We start from the raw sequence: 21,849 nt of genomic DNA, 5'->3' as shown, positions 1-21,849 counted from the left end.
CCTTTCATTCTACTCTAAATTTGTTTATATTAAGACCTTTCTATGACTCCATTTGGAATTTACTTTTGCATATGATGTACAATACTAGTTCAAACCTAATTTCTTTAATAACTTACTTTTTTTTCTAGTTTTGCCAGATTTTGTTGATTCACAAAGATAGATTATAATCTATCTTTTAAATTTCACAGCACTCCTTATGTAATAATAAGAATTCTTTCTAATCCATTATGAGTGCTCTAAAATTTTGTAATTAATTTCTTTAGAAAAGCCTTATGAAGTAGGTATTGCAAGTATAATTACCCTCATTTTACAGATAAGGAAACTGAGGATTCAGGAGATTGTGATTGTTTGATGGCATAGAATCAGAAATTGTTGAAGATAGGACTCAGTTCCAGGTTTTTCTTGACTCTCTTCAGTGGTCTAAGCCACTGATAAATCAGGCTACTTCCTCTTCCTGATGATCTATCCTTTGATGCCCATGTGTCTTCGCTCCTGCTGTTTTTTATGTATAGTGTACCTTTCTTTCCTTCAAGGAAAACTCAGCTCATATGAAATCCTCTCTGTAGAGTCTTTCTTGTTCCTGCTAGCCAGACATCATCTCTACTTTCTCTGATCCTTCAGAAGAACTTTGTTTTTTATTCTCTTTTTTCTCCTTATCATATTTGCATTATTGATATTTGCCACATTTCTTATCTCCTTTCATCAGATTTTAATTATCTTCATTGAGGTGAGAAATTATGTTTAATTTATATGTGTATTCCCCTCTCACCTGCCTTGTATAGGAAGACTTTATAATAGTTTGTTGAATGAAAGAAAGAACAAAGAAAGGAAAGAAAGAATGAAAAATGATAACACTGGCTTCTACCATTCTTCATTAGCTATCAGTATTTAGCTCTGAGATTCTAGAGCCATTGAGCCAGGATGCTAAGATATCTGTTCTATAAATAACAAGAATAACACTTCTTCTTTTTATTAAACACACACACACATCAGATATATATATATATATATACACACACACACATAGATATAGATAGCTATCTATGTATAAAAAATATAGATAGATCAATTGATAAATACACACATGCATATCTACTATGTGTGTGTTTAAACATATACATATGCATACATGTGTGTATATATAATATACACTCTTTCCCCTGTTATTCTAAATAAGAAAAGGGCCAGTATAGAAGACTGAAGTCAATGAGCAGAAGAGGCAAGTCAGAAATCTGAATGGTGATATGTTTCCCTGATAAATATAAATTATACATATATATATATATATATATATATATATATATATATATATATATATATATATATATATATATATTTACACACATATTTATTTATTTATTTGTTTTAATTCTTGTTGCCATTTGGGGAAGGTAATGGATTATTGAAAAGTGGAGTAATGATATATTTGGGTAGTTTAATATAACAATGAGCATGAAATAACTGAATTCTTATCAGAGTCTCCATGTTTCTTATTTTGCCTTGAAAGGTCATGTCACTAAGGGGATGGAGAATAAGAACCAGACTATGGCTATTGAATTTCTCTTCACTGCATTCCCCCATCTCCAGGATGGAGGTTTTCTTTTCTTCTTCCTCCTTCTCCTCATTTACCTATTCATAATCATAGGTAACTCCATGGTTTTTATTGCTATCATTCTAGACTTTCATCTCCACACTCCCATGTACTTCTTCATTGGTGTTCTCGCTTTCCTGGAGATTTGATACACCACAACCACCATCCCAAAGATGCTCACTAATCTGATAAGTGAGCAGAAGACTATTTCCATTGCTGGTTGCCTCCTGCAGATGTATTTTTTCCATTCCATTGGTATCACTGAAGCTTACCTTTTGACCACCATGGCCATTGATAGATATCTGGCCATCTGTTATCCTCTCCGCTACTCAACCATCATGACTTCACAACTTTATATTCAATTGACCCTAGGCTGCTGCATCTTTGGTTTCCTTACTCCACTCCCTGAAATTGCCTGGATTTCCACACTGCCATTTTGTGGTCCAAACCAGATTAACAACATATTCTGTGACTTTGACCCCATACTGAATCTAGCTTGTGTAGACACAGGCTCTATTGTGTTGATTAAGATCGTGGATATTGTCCATGCCATGGAGATCATCTCAGCCATCTTGCTGGTGACTTTGGCCTACATTCGGATCATTGGGGTCATTCTAAGGATCAAGTCATCTGAGGGACGTCATAAGGCCTTCTCCACCTGTGCCTCCCATCTTGCTATTTTCTTGACCTTTTTTGGGAGTGTAGCCCTCATGTACCTGCGCTTCAATGCCAAGTACTCCTTTTTTTGGGACACTACCATTAGTCTAATGTTTGCTATGTTATCTCCTTTCTTCAATCCCATTATTTATAGTCTGAGAAACAAGGAAATTAAAGGGGCCATCAAAATATATATATATTCCAATCAAAGATTTTCATATGTTATGTCAGTTAATTAAAATAGGGTAGCTACTGAAAAGTAGAGACTGAAAAGCTTTAAGGACTAAAACTCCTGGCTTCCTTGGCTTCCTTAAGTTCCAATTAAAATCCCACCTTCTACAGGAAACCTATCTGAATCCCTGTCAATTCTAGTGTCTTCCCTCTCTTGGTAATTTCCTATTTATCTGGTATAGATCTTGTTTGTACATATTTGTCTGCTTGCTGCCTCCCTTGTTCGACTGTGAGCTCACTGAAAGCAATCTTTTGACTTTTCTGTATTTCTCGTGATTAGCACAGTATCTGGCACATAGTAGGTGTTGAATAAATTCTTATTGAATAGCTGACTATATAAATATCAGGAAAGAATCCTGTTCCTGTGTTTAATTACTCTGTTAACAAATAGTAAATGGTGTGGTCAGACTTTTTTTTTTTTTTTTTTGCTCAGTCTTTTAAATATGTTCAGAAATGAAATGGAGGAATCAATAATCTGCATAACCAAAGCTGTTTTGTAAGAATTGTTAGTTTTCTGAAAGTCTGCTCTTTTGAAGCCAGATTGAGATCTCTTCTTCCTTAAAAATTTTCCTAAGCCAAGGAATCAGAAAAGTAAATGTCACATCTCTCAGATCCAAGCAAGACTTTGAAAAGCTCCTTGCAATTTCTATTAGTAAATTCAGTCAATTCTCATTTGTGGAGAATAGATAATTCCAAATGGGAGATAATTTGATAAACATGTTTTTGTACTTATATTTGGTAGGAAATGCATTTAATAGTCTGGGAATTTTATTAGTAAAAGTAACAAATACATATCAGCTTTTTATAATCAACAAACATTTATTAATCTCCTTGTCTGAGTTAGGTAATAAACCTATAAAGCAGTCAAGAACAATGGAAAGAACAATAGCTTAAGAATGAGATGAATTTATAATGAAGAATCATTACTTACTAGCTATATTGCCTTGGACAAGTCACTTAACTATTCTGGGATTCAGTTTCCTCATTTGTAATGTGATGGAAATAACAATATTTCTTAACCTCATACAGTTGTTTTTTGTGAAAAATACTTAGTAAATTATAAATAACTAGAGAAATATGAGCACTAATCAATATTGTTACTATTTCATATTGATTTATTCATATTTTAATGTTCATCAGAAAGTTTCTCTAGAATAGCCAGGCTTATAAAAATGGGGGTTGCATCTAGGTAAATGCAGAATTGACCCCTAAGGTAACTGGACATTTTTCTAGTGACTTGCCTAGGAATCAGTACTTTTGGGACTGTTTTTGATGGAGTCAAAGCAGCAATAGTCTATCATCCTGAAATGGCTATTTAATCCCTTGGTATGGAAATTTATCTGCTTGCATTGTTGGGACAACCTGGCCCCAGATGAATGAATGCAATTGTTGACTTTGATAGGAAGAGTCAAATACATGAGATCTAGTTATTAGCGGATCCCTTCGTTAGATGGACTTATAAAGCCTTTTAAAAATGAGAATTAATGTTAAATAAAGGAAAAATAAGATGTTAAAGGAGAAGTACCTGATAAAACGGTTCCAAAAATGGCAAACTCCAAAAAAGACATCAAACCCTCATCCTGAGCAAAGGTATGGCTGTCAAGATTCCAGAGTAGGCAGAGTTTAGAAGCTAACTTGAGTATACTTGTAGGATAAGGAATCCAAAAACTCCCAATCATTTTATGAAATATTTATTAATAATTTGTTATTTGCCAGGTATTTTGTTAGAATCTGCATATACAATCAGAAATGAAACAGTCTGCTTTCTCTCAGGGAAGCAACATGCATGCAACATTTATATGTATAGATATAAAAATGGATATAGTTATAGCTATAATTTATATATTTAGCAGTATAGAGAGTTCTCAGCAATGAAATTCCTCTACCAATATATATAAAACCACTTTTATTTCTTTAAGGCAACTGAGATTAAGTGAAGGTCACACAGCTAATAAGGGTCTGGGGCTGGATTTGAATTCAAGTCCTCCTGATTCCAGGGCCTATACTCTATCCACTGAGCCACCCAGCTGCTCTATAAACCACCTTTCTTAAAATGTTATCTGGAGCCCTGAGTAGTTTCAGATATTTGTCCCAGGGTCACACACTCAGTATGTGGGCACAAGGGCAAGATTTGAACCCAGGCCACCATACTACCTTTCATGCAAAATATACATTATAGGATAACTTTTGAGTGTGGAAGAATGCAGAAAATATTAACACCTGGGATAGACAGTAAAAACTTAATGTAGTAGGTAGAAATTGAGCTGTTTTGAAGGAAACTAGTAATTTTTGATGATGGAGGTGAAAGGGAGCATATATTCTTGGCATGAGGGTAATTCAGTGCAAAGACAAGAAGCTGGGAGATGAAATATCCTGTATGAGGAATGGCAAGAAATTTGCCTAGATTGTAGAATGTTAAAGGAATAATGTATTAGACTGGAAAAGCAGGTTGATGCCAGGTTACAAAGGGCTTTAAATGCCAAATGGAAAAGTTTGCATTTGACCCTAAGTCACTGGAGCATATTGATCAAGGAAATGACATGGTGAGACTTGTGTTTTAAGAAAATTACTTGAAGTCTGAGTCAAGGATAGATTCAAGAAGAAAAAGAGTTTAAGAGGCTGATGTCAAGCCCAGGACTTGGCTGTAGTGGTGATGAAAAGGGGCAGAGATGAGCTGTCTGAGAAGGCTTGATTAGCTTGCTGTGGAAAGCCCAAATCTGCTCAGAGCTGATAATGATACATGAATATCCCTCCTATTAGATTTTTCTCATAGCGATGGGACTCTGTATCCTTCACGTTAATAGATAGGAAACTACTAAAGGGGTAGGCATTTACATGGGGAATGTGGAATCTCTTCTTTTTTGTCTCCCCTACCCCCTAGCACACAAAAAGCTTGTATCTTCTTGGATAAGGCTAAGAAACAGTGCCTTGCTTAGCATAGAGTATGATAGAGAACATACTTTTATATCTGTGAGTTCTCTCCCAACTTTACATGTGATCATGGAGTCAAGTTAACAAGCACTTATTGAGTTATTATGTGCCTATGGTTCCAGTCTTCAGTTTTTGTTTTTCTGTTTTTCTGTTTGTTTGTTTTTGTTTTTTATCCACAAATATATGGACAGGATCCTTATCCTGCCTACTTCAAAGATCACTTTGAAAATAGGTGGGGAAAGACAAATAAACTGTATATTGAGTATTATGAACTCTTGAGAAGAAAAGCAAAGCAAAGTAATATAGAATTCAATATCATTATAGATATTGACTCTCTCCAATAACATTTATTTCACTAGTTTTCAATTCTAACAGGCAGATCACTCCTCCAAGTTGACATGTTCTCCATTCCCTTTGGTACCAAGTTATGTGTCTTCTCTTTCATTTTCTTTTCCATTTCCTTTTTTTTTTTTTTTTTTTTTTTTTTCCTTTTTGGGCCAGGCAATTGGTGTTAAGTGACTTGTCTGAGGTCCTACAGGTAGGAAGTATTAAGTGTCTGAGGTTGGATTTCAATTCCTGTCTTCTTGACTTCAGGGCTAGTACACTATCTACTTTGTGATCTAGCTGCCCTTCCTCTTCCATTTTCAAAGGTTTAATTAAATATTCCATCTCCTGTTGCTTTCCCTCATTTACTTCATATAGCTTTGATCACTTTATCCTTCCTCCACCTGGTTTCTCCTGTGTCTTCCAAATTTTTTAGTAAATGTTATATTTCACATACCTTGATGGTTCATGTGTGCTTCTTTGTGTTTGTTGTGTATGTCATGCTATTAATAGGTATTTCATTCCTTTATCATGGAAACACCTTCATAGCTCAAGAAACCCTGTCTCTTCCCCAATCTCTCTCTAGCTATGCTATCTGTACTATATTAGACCATCATTTCTACTCTTTCCCACAAATGAGTATAAAAATATACTCCGGGAACCACCCTGGACTTTGATGGACCAGCTTTAGTCTTACCTTGCTCAGTTTTAGGCCTCTATTTCCATTTTCTAATATCATTACATTTTTCAGACACCTTCAGTCACTTCACCAACTATTTACCTCTTCCTTTCCTAACCTGCTTTCCAGTGCCTGCATTAATGAGGGCTTCCTTTCATTAAAATGTAAATTCCTAGAGAGTAGAGACAATTTTGCTTTCTTTATTTTGTATACCCAATATTTAGCAGAGCACTTGACAAATAATAAGTGCTTAATAAATGGTTAGTCTGTCTGTCTATCTATCTTTTTCTCTCTGTCACTGTCTCCTTCTACCTCTCTCTGTTTCTCTGTCTCTGTCTTTGTTTCTGTCTGCTCCTCTTGGAGACTTACATTGCCTAATTGTTATTCACCCTTTAGAAAATGAAAATATTGATGAAAAAGAAGTTAGGACACTGAATCCTGAATTTCCTTCAAGTCTTTCCCAAAAAGGCACTTCTTATAGGTAATACTGACAATAAATGATTCTCCTTATGGATCAGGCAGGTTCTTTAGCCAGAATAGGTATGATGGATTCTAATCTGTACCATACTAATGAAGCCACAGATACATTAACATTTCAACATATAAGCATTTGTGTGATTATAGTTAGTGCCTAGTTCTTGGGAAAAGGTTCCTGGGCTTCTAGGAATACTTTCTTTGTTCCTCTTGGCAGAGTCACCATAATTCCTTTTTTTTTTTTTTTCCTCTTCTCTATAAGTAGAAGTAACAAAAAGAAAAAGCACAAAGGTCTTGGGTCTGTTCCATATTGAAGATAAACTTTAAATCAAAGAGGAGAAGAAAGAGCTCTTACTATGTAACAGGCACTGTGCTAAGTCACTTTTTATAAATACCATCTCATTGGATTATCATAACATTCTCACACAATAATAATTATTATTATTTTCATTTTATAGTTCAGGAAACAGAGGTAGATATGAAGTACATACCTAGGTTATATAACTAGTGTTAAGTCACATGTGAACCAGGACTCCTAATCCCAGGCCAAGCACTCTTTGCCTTGAGCTGCAAATAGAATATGAGAATTTGAACTCCAAAGAATATAACTAAAGCATAAAACACACACAAACACACACACACACACACACACACACACACACACACACACACACACCACCTCATATTCAGCCTTCTTTAGAGAAGGCTGCTTTTCCCAGCCTAAGCTTGGAGTGCCAGTAGAATAATCTCTTTGACAGTAGGAAGTATCAAACATTTTTTGCCTTTGTATATTCCTAGTAACAAGCATAGTATCTGGCATATAGTGGTGCTTATTAATTTATTTGATTGTCTCACCTATATCCAGCAAGCCTAGTTTAACTAACAATATATCTTTTTTCCTTATTTCCACTTGGAGCAATTAGTCTGATTAAAAATAGTTTTCTAACTTTTTTCATTTTTCTCTGTGTAAGGTCTCCTTCCAAATAGTCATCATCAGCAGGTCATTCCTTGATTAAATGTCTCATAGTCTTATCAACCCCCCATTCTACCCCTATGGCAGGGTATATAGGAGCAAAAGGTAGCATATAACATTTCTAAGACCAGTACTCTCCTTGGAAATTCAGGCACTTTTCAATTGTGTCCAACTCTTTATGATTCCATTTGGAATTTTCTTGGCAAAAATATTGGAGTGGTTTTCCATTTCCTTCTCAAGTACATTTTATGGATGAGGAAACTGAGGCAAATAGGGCTTTGTACCTTGCCCAGAGTCACTGAATATCTGTGGTCACATTTTAACTCAAAGATGATTCTATCTGATTCTATGCCTGGCACTTTATCCACTGTGCCACTTGACAAAGACAAGATAATTATCAGGAAGAGTGTAGACAAGATTCCTCTTCTAGTAGAAGTATAGTAGACGAGAAATTCTTCATCTAGCATCCATGAACATTTAAAAATAAATTATTCTATAACTATTTCAATATGTTGGTTTCTTTTTTCAGTCCTATGTATTTTATTCATGACTTTAAAACATTAGTCTAAGAAGTGCATCATTTTCATCACACTTCTAAAAGGACTGTAAAATCCAATAAAAGAAAATTAAGAACTCATAATGCAGATGAACTCTGAGCTCCCTTTCAACCTTGAAATTCTGTGTATCTGTGAGCTTAGATAAAGAAGCTAGAGGAACCCTGCATCCTTTTGATACTCTGACAACGTTATTGCCATTCTTTGTATTCTTCAGTACTTAGCACAGTGCTTGGCACATAGTAGGCACTTAATAAGTGCTTATTGACATGTTGACTTTGTTCTTTCTTAAAAAAAAAAAAATCAGAAATATGCTCCTTGGTTGATAATCAGATCAATGTTTTCCAAATTGAAAAATAGTCTTTCTTACCCTCTTTAGAAGACTGAGACGCCTCAGGAAACTGCTGAGTCATATAGCAACAGGAGAGAGGACTGAGTTGTTTCTGTCTAGTACAGATAATGTGAATTTTTTATGGCGTGACTCTGGGCCTGGGTCAGGCTACATTTCTACATTTCCTATCTATACTCCCAATAGCCGGTTGTATTAGAGTCTCCAGCAAATCTTCTCTTTCTCTTGGAGGGGAATATTTGCAATTTGGTCTCAGATACCACGAAAAGGGGAAACTCTTACCAAGGGAAATTGTGAGTGAGTACAGAATGTACCTTAGTATAAAATGCTATTAATTAATTAGCTCTGTCTATTTTATCCCTAAAAAGGCATTAAGTGAAGAGATTGTATCTTGTTGCTATTATTGTTTTGTTGTTATTCCTGCTGTTATTTCAGAAAAGGAGAGCTCTTTTTCCATATGGAACAATAGTTCTGATGATGTGTTTTGTCTTAATATTGGGGGGGGGGGAGTTTAGCAACAATCTTTGGTTTATTGTGACAAATTTGGAGCCAAATTATAATTTTTAGCTAGGATTTACACTTTTAAGCAATAAATTTAAAGAATAAGACAATTCTTTGAATATACCAGCAGTAACCAGAAGTAAAGTATAGGCAAAGGAATCAAAAGAAGGTTCCAAGACTTGGCTAAATAAGAAGTCATTATAAATGACTTGAAATGAATTGGGTAGGATTGATAGAGATGTCACTCTACATAGGGATGGCCACTGTTTCAAATGAGAAGATTTGGTCATTGTGTAGGGAAAAGAGACTGTCAGTCTTTGTACAGAAGAGGAGATGGAATTTATAATACTGAAAATAACATAAACATTTCTGAATCCAATTCTCACATGTTCATTGTTCATGGTAAATAAATGGTGGCTAGACTGAAATTTACCTTGGTGTGTTTTCTATGAAATCAAAGATTACTAAACAAATTAATAGTGTACATAAGTTACTTTATTAAATTTACCATTTCTTAAGAGCCTATTAAGTGCATGAGCTGGATGCTGCTGATACAAAGATAAAACAGCATAGTAGTCTCTGATCTCAGAAAGTTGTAATAAAATAATTTTGATATCTTTACAACCAGAGACGTATTGAAAAATTTTGAGCATATTATATAGCATGATGTCAAACTATTCTTATTTTTTAAAGAAAATCTAGAAGAAAATACTCTTGTTAAATCAATTCCTGTTGCTTTAAATCTTTGAAAGCAAGATAATTATAGTCCTTTAAATGTATTCTATAATTCAGATTCCTCATTAATCCCAAATAATTTATTAAATTAACAGGATTTTGCTGTATTTGTTAGCAAAATCAGGACTCTGAAAACATTGGTGGAGCAGATTAGGAATTTTTTCAAAGACCAGTTCCCTGGGAAGCTCAGTAGATCATAGTATCATAGACTTCAGAACTGAAATAAACCTGACAGATAATATAATCCAATTCTTTATTTCACAAAGAAGGAAACTGAGTATCAGAGAGACTGTGACTTGTCTAAAAATACACAGGGAACAAACAAAAGAACTAGTAAAAACCCTGATTCTAAGTCAATGGCACTATATCATATATGGTATAAAGCAAGGGGAAAGAGAAGCTTGTTTTAGTAGTGGTGGTTGTACGTATGTTATAGGTAATTAAGGATTATAATGTCTCTACAAGTTAAAACTGTGTTGAGAAGTACAGGAATAAACATACATGGTCAATGAGTTTTGTTTGACTATACTTATCTACCATGAGGAGGAAAAGATGGGTAGTTATGCTGATAATGCAAAAAGAAGGAGAAAAAAAGAATATGATGAAACATTTTTAAAAAATACACAGAAGAGAGAATAAGCAAATCCAGAAGGAAATAGAGACATGCAAAGAGGTGCTGATAGTTGTTATGTTAAGCTAAATAAACAATTTTTTAAAATTATATGTGATAAAGATATATAGCTGTTTTCCCATTTCCTCTGTTTGTTCTCTCTCTAGCTCTCTTTCTCTTTTTCTCTCTGTCTCTCTCTCTCCCCCTCTCTCTTTCATTCTTTGTGTGTGTAGTGTTCATATCTATCAATGTTTGACAGATGAATGAAATGAAAAAAAATGAAATGAAAAAGAGAAATTAAATAAACATATCTTAACAGAGCCCCAAAAGGAGCAGATAACATGGGAAATAGAATAAAAATTTCCCAGCAAACCACTGACAGAAGTTTTTAATTTTATAGACAATGGAGAGTACTGGAACAAAAGTGCTGGAAACAGCTGAAGAGATCCAGAAAAGGCGGCAAGAGGTGTTGAGAAGATACCGACGTTTCAAAGAGCTTGTTGCTGAACGTGGTCAGAAGCTTGAAGATTCCTATCACTATCAGGTTTTCAGGCGAGATGCAGATGACTTGGAGAAATGGATCTGCGAGAAAATTGACATTGCTTCTGATAAGAGCTACAGAGACCCAACTAATATACAGGTCACTTAAGGGACTCTATCTAACTGTTTTTTTCCTCAGAATTGTTTTTAATCCCAGGAAAGACAAAAATTATTTTTATGGGACAGCATTGAGTGAGGTCATAAAAAAAAAAATCTGAAGGAAAGTTGGCCAGAAGGAAAAAATGATATCTTGCTCTTTTTACCAAGTTGGTAGATGAAATCTTAGAGAAGTGAGACTAGAAGAAGGGAGTGATATAAAAATAGGCTCATTAGTCTTAATATTGTACAAAAATTTGTGTAACCACTTGGCAAAGTCCCAAAATATCAGGCTAGTGAATTTCCATGACAGCCCATGTGATGTCACCAGGAGATGGGGTTTGAAGGAGAGTATTGTGGAGGCAATACTTAATATCTCATTATTGAATCTGTTGCAGGGAATCTTTGGTTACCCTCAGTATCCAATTTTCTAAAGAGCTAATTGTGCTAATTTACAGAGACTACTAAAGCATGGGAAGGGTAAGAAAGGGAAATGTTCTACATTCGTGAAAATGTACACACTGATACATTCACAGGTCTTTGAAGTTTATGTATTATTTCAGTAAAGTCACTATATATGAATGTGTTTCTTTTTAGCAAATTTTAAATAACTGGTTGTTATGAGATCATATATTTAGAGCTTGGAAGGATCTTAAGTTTATACTTTTAAAGTTAGTCATTTTTAATATGATTTTTTGATGGTATTATATTTATAATGAATATACACAGTCCTTTATCTCTGGTAACTTGGTTCCTTAAAAAATGTTGTCATGAATATTCTTCTCTTTTTCTTTTAATTTTCCCTATCCCTAGAGGATTATTTATTCTAAAATGAAGATACCCTAGTCATATCCATTCGTTATTAACTCACCTCAAAAGGAAAGAAGGGACAAGGTGAACTCTGATGATTTCCAGAGGATCTTAGAAAGTGGGGATGGGGTCTGAAATGTCCTAATCATCTTCTCTGGTTTCTAAACTACAGGGGAAATATCAGAAACATCAGTCCTTTGAAAATGAGGTGAAAGCAAAATCTCAGGCTATTCCTGAGTTGGAAGAAATCAGGACAATTCGATTTCCTGAAGGGCATTTAGCTCATGAAGACACCAAGGTGAGTGGAGGTCTAGGAAAAATCAACTGGTGAACCAAAAAGCACTTATTAAATGTTTACTTTGTAGTCAAGTATTGTGCTAGGTCTCAATAGAAAATGCAACTATGCATCCTCAAAGTGCTTATATTCATTCAATCAGAGTAGATAACATGGGTGTATATTATTACATACAAAATGAATGCAAAATAAATACAATATTGTTAAATGTAAAATTGTTAAGGAGGAAGGAGAGCATTCAATTGGGGAAGAAAGTATTTGAATTTTTTTATATAGATGACCATCCTGACCTTTCCTTATCGAGTTACATCTACATATCCATATATATATATGTGTATATATATACATATACATATATACACACACAAACACATCCATATATATACATGCATACACACATATACATGTGTATACATACATACATATTATGTATAGTGTATGCATTCCAGAAGAGATTATATTCCATTCTCCCTCCTCACCCCCTCACTGCAAGGACATCCTGATAAAGTGAAATCTAAGGTAGGGCATAGGTTCTTATTCAGCCATCCTCTTCTCTATAGCATGTTCACCAAAAGGCAGCTGGATGATGACAGGACCAGAGACTATGCCTTAGAATAATTGCTTGAAGGAGCTGGAGTTGTATAATTTGGAGAAAGAAATATTTAGGAAAAACATGAGCTTTATTCAAGGGCTTCATGGATTATACTTGAAAAAGGGATGAAACTTATGCTATTCATTCCTAGAGGACAGCATTAGGAGTAATGAGTAAAAATTTCCAAGCAGTCAATTTCCATTCTATAAAAAAAAATATTTTCCCAATAGAATATGTTCCTTGAGTGTAAGCACTTTTTTGTTTGGGAATTCCCAGAACTTGGTATGGTTCTTTGCACATATTCTGTGATTTGTAAATGTTTGTTTCATTGACTATAGAAACAAAATATGTCCTAATGAAGAATAGGTTTCCTGGGAAGTAAATTCCTCTCTGGAAGTCTTCCAATGAAGGCTAGATGAACACTTGTTGGAAATGCTCTAGCATGATGATCCTCCTCAGATGTGAGTTAGATGCAATGACCTCTGAGCTGCCTTCTAAATCTGAGTTTCTGATTTTGTGATTTCTCCCTCTAGGAACATCTGGAGGAGCTGAAGAGACTGTGGAATTTACTCTTGGAGTTGATAACAGAGAAGGGTGCCTGGCTGTTGCAGGTCCTGAAGCTGCAACAGTACTTGCAAGAGTGTGCTGACATCCTGGAATGGATCAGTGACAAGGTAAGAACCAGAGTGACCCATGGCTGGCCTGCCACCTAGTTCTAATAACAACCAAATGTAAAAGAATGGGGATAAAAGCAGAATTCAGGTAGGAGTGCTTTGTTCCCTGATAGTAATGGAGGAAGAAACAGCCTGATAAAAAAAATGGGCTTGGATGAGTCATGTGGGAATTTTGATGGTGGAAGAGAGAAGGTTACTCCTGGGTATATTTTATTCCAGAATAATCATAAACACTCCAAAGTGTAATATATACAAGAGAAATATTGAATGATTTATCCCCAAAGCACAAAGGAATAATTTAGAATCTATAAATTTTTTTGCATTCAGTTATGTTGAAGCTGAAAAAATACTCCCATTTTACATATGAATAAAGTTAAGAATCTAAATGACTGTTTTCTCCTTTTCTACCATGATATTAGAGCCTTTCAAGAAAATTTATAATTATTTTAGGATATATCTGATAAACATTTTCAGCTTCAATCTTATTCTTTCATGATTCAGTGACTTATTCTTTTGATGAGTGCGTTTGTTACTATAGTTTTAGTGACACATTTAAAATAAATATGCCTTCTGGATACTTGAAGAACAGTTCAAATGAGTTCCTTCAAAACAGGCTATGCAAATTGTGATGGTTTTAAACCACCAGGCAGTGTTTTCAAAGGTTCTGTGACCACTGTGCTCTCCCTCAGTGAAAACTAGGAGCAAATGATCCCATGGGCCATTAGACAAAACCTATAGACAACAAGGAGATTCCTATCCTACCTTTTAATCTCCCCTAAGATTTTCCTTATATCTTCTTTTAATATTATCCTTATTCAATTTCTACCCATGTTTCTGGTGTCTAGACTTTGCTAGAGAATTTCTTGATTTTTTCTTACTCCTACAGGAAGCCATTGTGACATCAGTAGAACTGGGTGAAGATTGGGAGCGGGCCGAAATCCTGCACAAGAAATTTGAAGAGTTTCAGGTGGACTTGGCAGCTCGTGAAGGAAGAGTGATTGCAGTGAATGAGTTTGCCAACCAGTGTGCTCAGGTAACATGGAAGCAGGAGATATAGTCACAGGTTTTAAGCACAGTGGCCATAGTGGATAACAGGTGCATGAAAAACTATGATAGATACAGCAGAGGTGGGTGGAACATATTTAGAGAGAAAGAAGGATGTTTTATCTCCTGAGAAAAAGACCACGAGCACAACTGCTGGCTGTCATTCCTGGTTCCAATGCAGTCCTTTGGAAGGATAGGAAGAAGTACTACTAGGTAAAAACAACCAGCTTTTGATTTTCCATACTCACAGAAATAAACAGTAATGTTGCCAGACAAAAAGTCAGAGAAGCCATTCCTATTTGATTCTGGAATAAATTACAGATTTTTCTTTTCTTAAAAGAAAGAGATTTTCCTTCTATTTTTAAGCTTGCTAGTAAAATAAAGATTCATATTAATGCTAAACACCAACTTTGGGGAAAACAGCATATGGGTATTTTGATTAAAAGGAGAAAGGTAGACTAAACTTTATTAGTATATAGCCTCAGTGTGTAACTAACAGCATTGATTAGCCACCTTGTGATAACAGAGATAACTATTTATCTCATTTTATTTAGAGGTTAGATGTGAACTATGAGGATTAGTCTGTGCATGCTATTAATGATCAATGATTTGCCTGTAATAAGCAAAGTATGGCTCCAAGACAGAAACCTATATATCCTGATGAGCAATCAAGAACTTTCTTTACTCAGAAACATTTATTGACCTTTATTAACTTCTAACCTTCACTCTTTGAATTTTTTAAGCAACATAGTATAGTGGGTAGAGAGCTGGCCTCAGACTCAGGAGGGCTTGGATTGGTATACCTCTGACAAATATTGGCTTTTTAATCCTGGGAATCCATTTAATAACTCAGTGTCATTTGCAACTCTTTAAGAGTATATGTCCCAGATGCTGACCTGCATTGTAAGAGGGGAGTTATATCATTTAGGAAAATTCCTATACCAATGAAATCACATGTTTAGCTCTCATCCCTAACTTGAATTGTCTGCACAGTATAGGAAGGACACTGACATACTCCTTTTGCAGAACTGCCTCAGATTCTGGAATATAGGCTAATGTGAAAATAGCTTTATCAATTGAGCTGGCTCCTCGTGGCTTCATAGGCAATAACAATTAACAAAAGGAGGTTCCATATTCAGGTGAAGGAAGTAGCTCATATAGGAACAGCTCAGACTGACCAAGGAGAAAGGGGAGGGAAGAAGGGAAAGAGAGATAAAGACACAGAGAGAGAGAGAGAGAGAGAGAGAGAGAGAGAGAGAGAGAGAGAGAGAGAGAGAGAGAGAGAGAGAGAGAGAGAGAGAGAGAGAAGAAAAAAACTATTAGAGAATTTTTTTTGTCCTTACAGATGGTTATAGGAGATCAAAAAAGTAGAGATATGAAACAAAAATTAAAGCCATACTTTATTTTTCAAGTTATCTAAGAAACTGCACAGAACTTTTGGAATTAAAGTTTGTAGAAGTTTGTAAATGCTATCAAAGAGAAGCTAGGAGAAAATGAGGAGGGAACTCTTTCATGCCAGGTTAGTGTGGACTATTCCATAGTTAGAGAAGTGTGGACTACCTTCATGATATATTAGGGGAAAACAAACAAACAAACAAAAAAAAATTGCTTTGTGTCGATTTCATCTGCTTTCAATAATTCTCTAATTCCTGTATTGTTTTGGTCTCCAAAGGAAGCTCACCCAGATCTAGACCTAATCAAGTCAAAGCAAGATGAAGTAAATACCAACTGGCAACGTCTCCATGAGTTAGCTCTCCAGCGGCGGGGCACTCTGTCTGATGCTGCTGACTTACAGCGCTTCAACAGGTACTGATACATTAACTCTGGGGTTTCTTAAGGATGGAATATGACCCTCAACAAAATAATCAAGACCTATAGTAATCTATGATTTGGTAAGTCCCCAAATTCCAACTTCCAGAGGAAAAACTCACAATTTGAAAAAAAAAATATTGGGAAAACTGGAAAATAGCATGTCAGAAAGACCTATATCTCAAACCCCATACAAAAATAAGATCAAAATGAATACATGCTTTGGCCATAAAGGATGATATCATAAACAAATTAAGAGAACAAGGGATAATTTACCTATGAGATATTTGGAGAAGGGAGGAATTTATGACCAAAGAACTAGAAAACATTATTAAATGGAGAACTTTGAGTACATTAAATTAAAAAGGTTTTGCATGATCTAAAACAACAGAAAGAAGATTAAAAGAGAATTAAAAATCTTTGTAGCCAGTATTTCTGATAAAGGTTTCATTTCTTTTTTTTTTTTTTTTTTGTCTTTCATTAAAACTTTTTAGTTTCAAAACATATGCATGGATAATGTTTAACATTGACCCTTGCAAAACCTTGTATTCCAAATTTTCCTCCCTTTTCTCCACCCCCCCTATAATGGCAAGAAAAACAATATATGTTAAACATATTAAAATATGTTAAATCCAATGTATGTATACATATTTATACAATCATCTTGCTGCAGAAGAAAAATCAGATCAAAAAGAAAAAGAATGGGAAAGAAAACAAAACTCAAGCAAACAACAAAATTTAAGCAAACAACTACAACAAGAGTGAAAATGCTATGTTGTGATTCACACTCAGTTCCAACAGTCATCTCTCTGGGTGTAGATGGCTTTTTTATCACAAGATCATTGGGACTGGCCTCATTTATGTCATTGTTGAAAAGACCCATATCTATCAGAACTGATCATAGTATAATCTTCTTGTTGCTGTGTACAATGATCTCCTGTTTCTGCTCATTTCTCTTAGCATCAGTTTATGTAAGTCTCTCCAGGGCTTTCTGAAATCATCCCGCTAATCATTTCTAAAATATATAAAGAGCTGTGTCAAATTTATAAGAATACAAGTCATTCTCCAGTTGATAAGTAGACAAAGGATATAATTTTCAGATGATGAAATTAAAGCCATTTATAGTTTTATGAAAAAATACTCTAAATCAATATTGATTAAAGAAATGCAAATTAAAACAACTTTAAGGTACCATCTCATACCTCTCAGGAGGTGACAGGAAAAGGTAATGAAAATGTTGGAAGAGATTTGGGAAAATTGGGACACTAATGCATTGTTGGTGGAGTTCAGAAATGATCCAACCATTCTGGAGAGCAATCTGGAACTATGACCAGAGAGCTATAAAAGTGTGCATACCTTTTGACCCAGCAGTGTTTTTATTGGGTCTCTATCCCAAGAAAATCATAAAGGAGGAAAAAGGATTCACATGTACAGAAATGTTTGTAGTAGCTCTTTTTTGTGGTAGCAAAGAACTGGAAAAGGAGCAGATGTCCATCAATTGGGGGATGGCTGAATAAGCTGTGGTCCATGAAGGTAATGAATATAAATAAAAAAATCATAAAAAATGATGAACAAGCTAATTATAAAAATGCTTGGAAAGATTTGCATGAACTGATGCTGAGTGAAGCAAATAGAACCAGGAATACATTGTATACAATAACAGTAAAATGTGGTACTATGAAAGGCTTGGTTGGTTCTTCTCAGCGATTCAGTGATCCAAAGCAATTGACTTTGGACAGAAAATGCTATCTGCATCCAGAAAAATATGTAAGGAGACTGAATGTATATGCTATGTTTGCTTCTTTTTTTCTGTTTATTTTTTTTTTAAATCTCTCCCATATTTTTTCCCTTTTGCTCTGATTTTTCTCTCCCAACATGATTCATGTAGCAATGTGTATTAAAAAATAAATAAACTTGCTACAATTATTTAAAAAAAAATGGAGTATGATCTCTGGAGCTAAGGACCTTTATAATATGTAATTTATTCTTACATGTTATATTTAATTGAGAGCATCTTGGTGTTTGGGTGGCAAATATCACACTAGGGAGATGCAGATGCTAAAGTATTGGTGGTAAAAGGATTAGTGGGGTTGGGGAGGGATTGACAGCTGAGGTTTTTACAACCTTAATAAGGTACAGGACTTGAATGCATTATCCAAATACTGGGTCCTTAACATTACTTTTATTCTGTGTGGGTATTTGTTCATAAGGGTATTTTGCAAATATTTGCTATTTAGGAAGGATGAATTCCCACGAGAGAAAGCTATATTCAGGGATAAGCCTCCTGGGGGTTAGTTATAACTTAATTGACAGCATCAAAAAAAATAAAATAAAATAATGAGCCTAGAGAGAGTGCTTCTTATAACACTCCTCTCCCACCTCCCTTTTGAAAAAATAATAATAATAATAATTAAATTATTAATCCTTATTCCCTCCTTCCCTCTCTCCCTACACTACTCCCCCCAAAAATTACTAATGCTACTCAATATAGGACACATGGAAATAAAGTCCTGAGGAAAGGGTGGGATGCAAGTTTTGAACACAAAAAGTGAATGGAGTGCTTTGCATAATCTAGCCAAAGTTCATGGGACTACCAGATCCAAATTGGGAACCAGAAAAGGAGTTTGCAGCAATAGTCTAAAGACAGACTACCAAATTAAGAAGAACATTTTCTGAAGCAGTACGGCTGATATTGATGAAATAATGCTTTGATTTATAAAAAAACTTTTACTTATACTAATTTTAGTGGTGATTGGCTGGTAATGGATACTGCACAAACAGCCTGACTAATGTGCCAATGTCTACTGCTCAACATATAAGAAGGAGGGCACCATGTCTTGGGATTCATGCCCTCTGCTGGTTGTTCTATGATTGTGTTGCTGTTTCCCTAGTTCCTTGGAACACTCCCAAATTTGGAATTTATCTATGTGTCTGATAGGGATGTGGCTGAAGCCATTCACTGGATCAAGGAGAAGGAACCTCTTCTCATCTCAGAAGATGTTGGCAAAGATCTGGTTAGCTCTGAAGCCCTATTCCACAGTCATAAAGGGCTGGAAAGGAACTTAGCTGTTATGGAAGACAAGGTAAGCATTAAGAATAGCTTGCTTCTCAAACTGATCTATTATCTTATCTATCCACCTTTCCCAAGGCTCAAATATAAATAAATTACCATGGATGGATGAAAAATTTTCCTGCATATAAAAATGAAACATGAAAACTTTTCTTCACTTTCTGGCCCAGAAGCCTTTGCTTCTATTTAATAAAGACTTGCTTACACAACTTATTGCTGTTTCTCTTAACCCTAGGAAAAACACCACCACCATACTATGACTAACAACCCCACCCTGCAAAACACTAGAAATCCATTTATTCAATCCTTTCCCAAGTTTTTTGTCAGGCTGAATGATACTAATATTTTTACCTCTCACTTAGCCAAAGCAGGAGTGTAGGTATTCTAGAGCATGGCTAAGAATTGTTTAATAAATCCCCAATCCCCACCATCACTAATGTCATTTGATGCTGAATATAGATGTTCTAAAACCTGGTCAAGGATAGTTTAATAACTTCTTAACACCAGGAATCACTTAAGCTAAGTTCCTTAATCAACTAAAAACTCAAACCAAAAAACCCTCACATTTGCCATTCCCCTTTCATGGCCATGCTACTGAGTTTAGGTCCTTGACCCTCTCCTTATGATTGTCCCTCTCCAAGTCTATTTCCAATTGGGGAATTCAGAAAGAATCCGTAGAATATAGTTAGTATGTGGCATTTATTGGGTCTGATGGAATATGTTTTCTCAGCCCCCCCATAATAAATTACAAAAAACTGTGAGTGACTGGGATGATATCATTCCCCTGAGCTTTTAATTCAGAGCACTCACCCCCAGAAACATCATCTGGCATAATCATTTAGTTTTAAGATCATTAGATTTGCAGCCTGGAAAGTAGGATTCATATCCTGGATTTCTCACTCAATACATATGTAGATTTGGGTAAGACACTTTACTCTTGACCTCAATTTTCTTGTCTGTAAAATAAAGGAGTTGGGGTTAGATAAAATGTTATCAAAGATCCCTTCTCCTGTATCTCTAAATCTATATCACATATTTGCTTTGCTGATCTAATACCAAAGAGTTGATATTGAATATTGAATATTGAAATTGGTTTTTCATCTTATAGGTGAAAGAGTTGTGTGCTAAGGCAGATAAGCTACAGGTTTCTCATCCTTCAGATGCACCTCAGATCCAGGAGAAGAGAGAAGATCTAGAATCCAATTGGGCACGTATCCGGGCTCTAGCCACCAAAAGATATGCCAAGCTTCAGGCTTCATACTGGTAGGAAAAACATGCGAGTGTGTGATTTTTGGACCATATAAAAATGCAAAATGTATATAAATAAATATATATATATATATATATATATATATATATATATATATATATATATATATATATATATATATATATATACACATATACACACATATCTATATGAATAGACAGATCAATAGATGCATGATATATGTGTGTACATATATGTATATGTGTGAATATGTGTGTCATATTATACAGTTACGCGTATAGGCATACCTACAAGTATTTAGATGCCTTTATAGATATAACTACAAGTATAAGTCAGTTTTCATCCTTATAACTAAGATAGCCCAAATTTCCTCAATAGTAAAATGACAATATTGTGCTCATTGACTCCTAAATTTCCTTCTATCCCTAAACCTATGAACCAATGAATTCATGAGGTCTCTTTTAGCTTTAACTATATAGATATATTTTTTTCATGTAGTTAAACAGTTTAAAAATATTCTGATTTACAACATATTGGCAACAATTGTGAAAGGTGGTTATTTCTAATTACTTATACCAATAGAAATGACCAGTAAAATGTATATTGTTAAACAAAATTAGTCTGAATAATGGAAATGCCTCTAATAATAAAAAAGTACTTTTAATTTGTAAAATGTCCTCACAACAGGGTTTGCATTTTATTATCCCAATAACGCTTATATTTGATAGGGCACAATGTTATATAGTATTTGTATTTAGATATGGAAAATGAGGCAGTTTGTTTTAAATTACTTTCTTGGAGTCATAAAGAGAACATTTTAGAGAACATGATATATAAAGTGAATAAATATATAGTCAGATATTCCACAATCATTTCAGTGCAATCTATTTGAGATCAATAAATAATTTGAAATATAAAACATAATTTATGTTTGGTGATGAATGGAATTTTGTATAGATTCCCTTTCTATATGTTTTCCTTAGTCTATAAAGCAAATATGCCTATATTATCTGAGCAAAGTCAACCAAATAACAAACACTTATGAACATTTTTAAGTAATACACTGTTTTCTCATAAAA

The 21,849-nt window shown here is 34.7% G+C and overlaps 2 protein-coding genes across 3 annotated transcripts in view; both read left to right on the top strand.

Annotated features, from left to right (window-relative positions):
* The first annotated feature begins 1,524 nt into the window (after positions 1-1,524).
* LOC141540849 (olfactory receptor 6K6-like) lies at positions 1,525-2,487 on the top strand. The gene is given in 1 exon segment (XM_074264789.1): positions 1,525-2,487. A coding segment is annotated over 1 exon segment (963 nt).
* A 6,482-nt stretch (positions 2,488-8,969) lies between these two features.
* Positions 8,970-21,849, top strand: part of SPTA1 (spectrin alpha, erythrocytic 1) — a 112,483-nt gene continuing 99,603 nt past the window's right edge. The window contains exons 1-8 of one of the 2 annotated variants that reach the window (XM_074262250.1): positions 8,970-9,056; positions 11,010-11,249; positions 12,228-12,353; positions 13,476-13,616; positions 14,503-14,649; positions 16,333-16,466; positions 19,408-19,552; positions 20,648-20,802. In XM_074262250.1, coding sequence (XP_074118351.1) covers positions 11,013-11,249; positions 12,228-12,353; positions 13,476-13,616; positions 14,503-14,649; positions 16,333-16,466; positions 19,408-19,552; positions 20,648-20,802 — 1,085 coding nt within the window. In that variant the 5' untranslated portion in view covers positions 8,970-9,056; positions 11,010-11,012. Of the gene's footprint in view, positions 9,061-11,009; positions 11,250-12,227; positions 12,354-13,475; positions 13,617-14,502; positions 14,650-16,332; positions 16,467-19,407; positions 19,553-20,647; positions 20,803-21,849 lie in introns of both variants that reach the window. The other variant, XM_074262251.1, reaches the window with a different exon arrangement.

This window comes from Sminthopsis crassicaudata, chromosome 4 (genome assembly GCF_048593235.1).
Source record: "Sminthopsis crassicaudata isolate SCR6 chromosome 4, ASM4859323v1, whole genome shotgun sequence".
In the NCBI taxonomy this organism is placed as follows: domain Eukaryota; kingdom Metazoa; phylum Chordata; class Mammalia; order Dasyuromorphia; family Dasyuridae; genus Sminthopsis; species Sminthopsis crassicaudata.
Note: the sequence above shows the minus strand (reverse complement) of the source record. Positions and strands in the feature narration are given on the sequence as shown.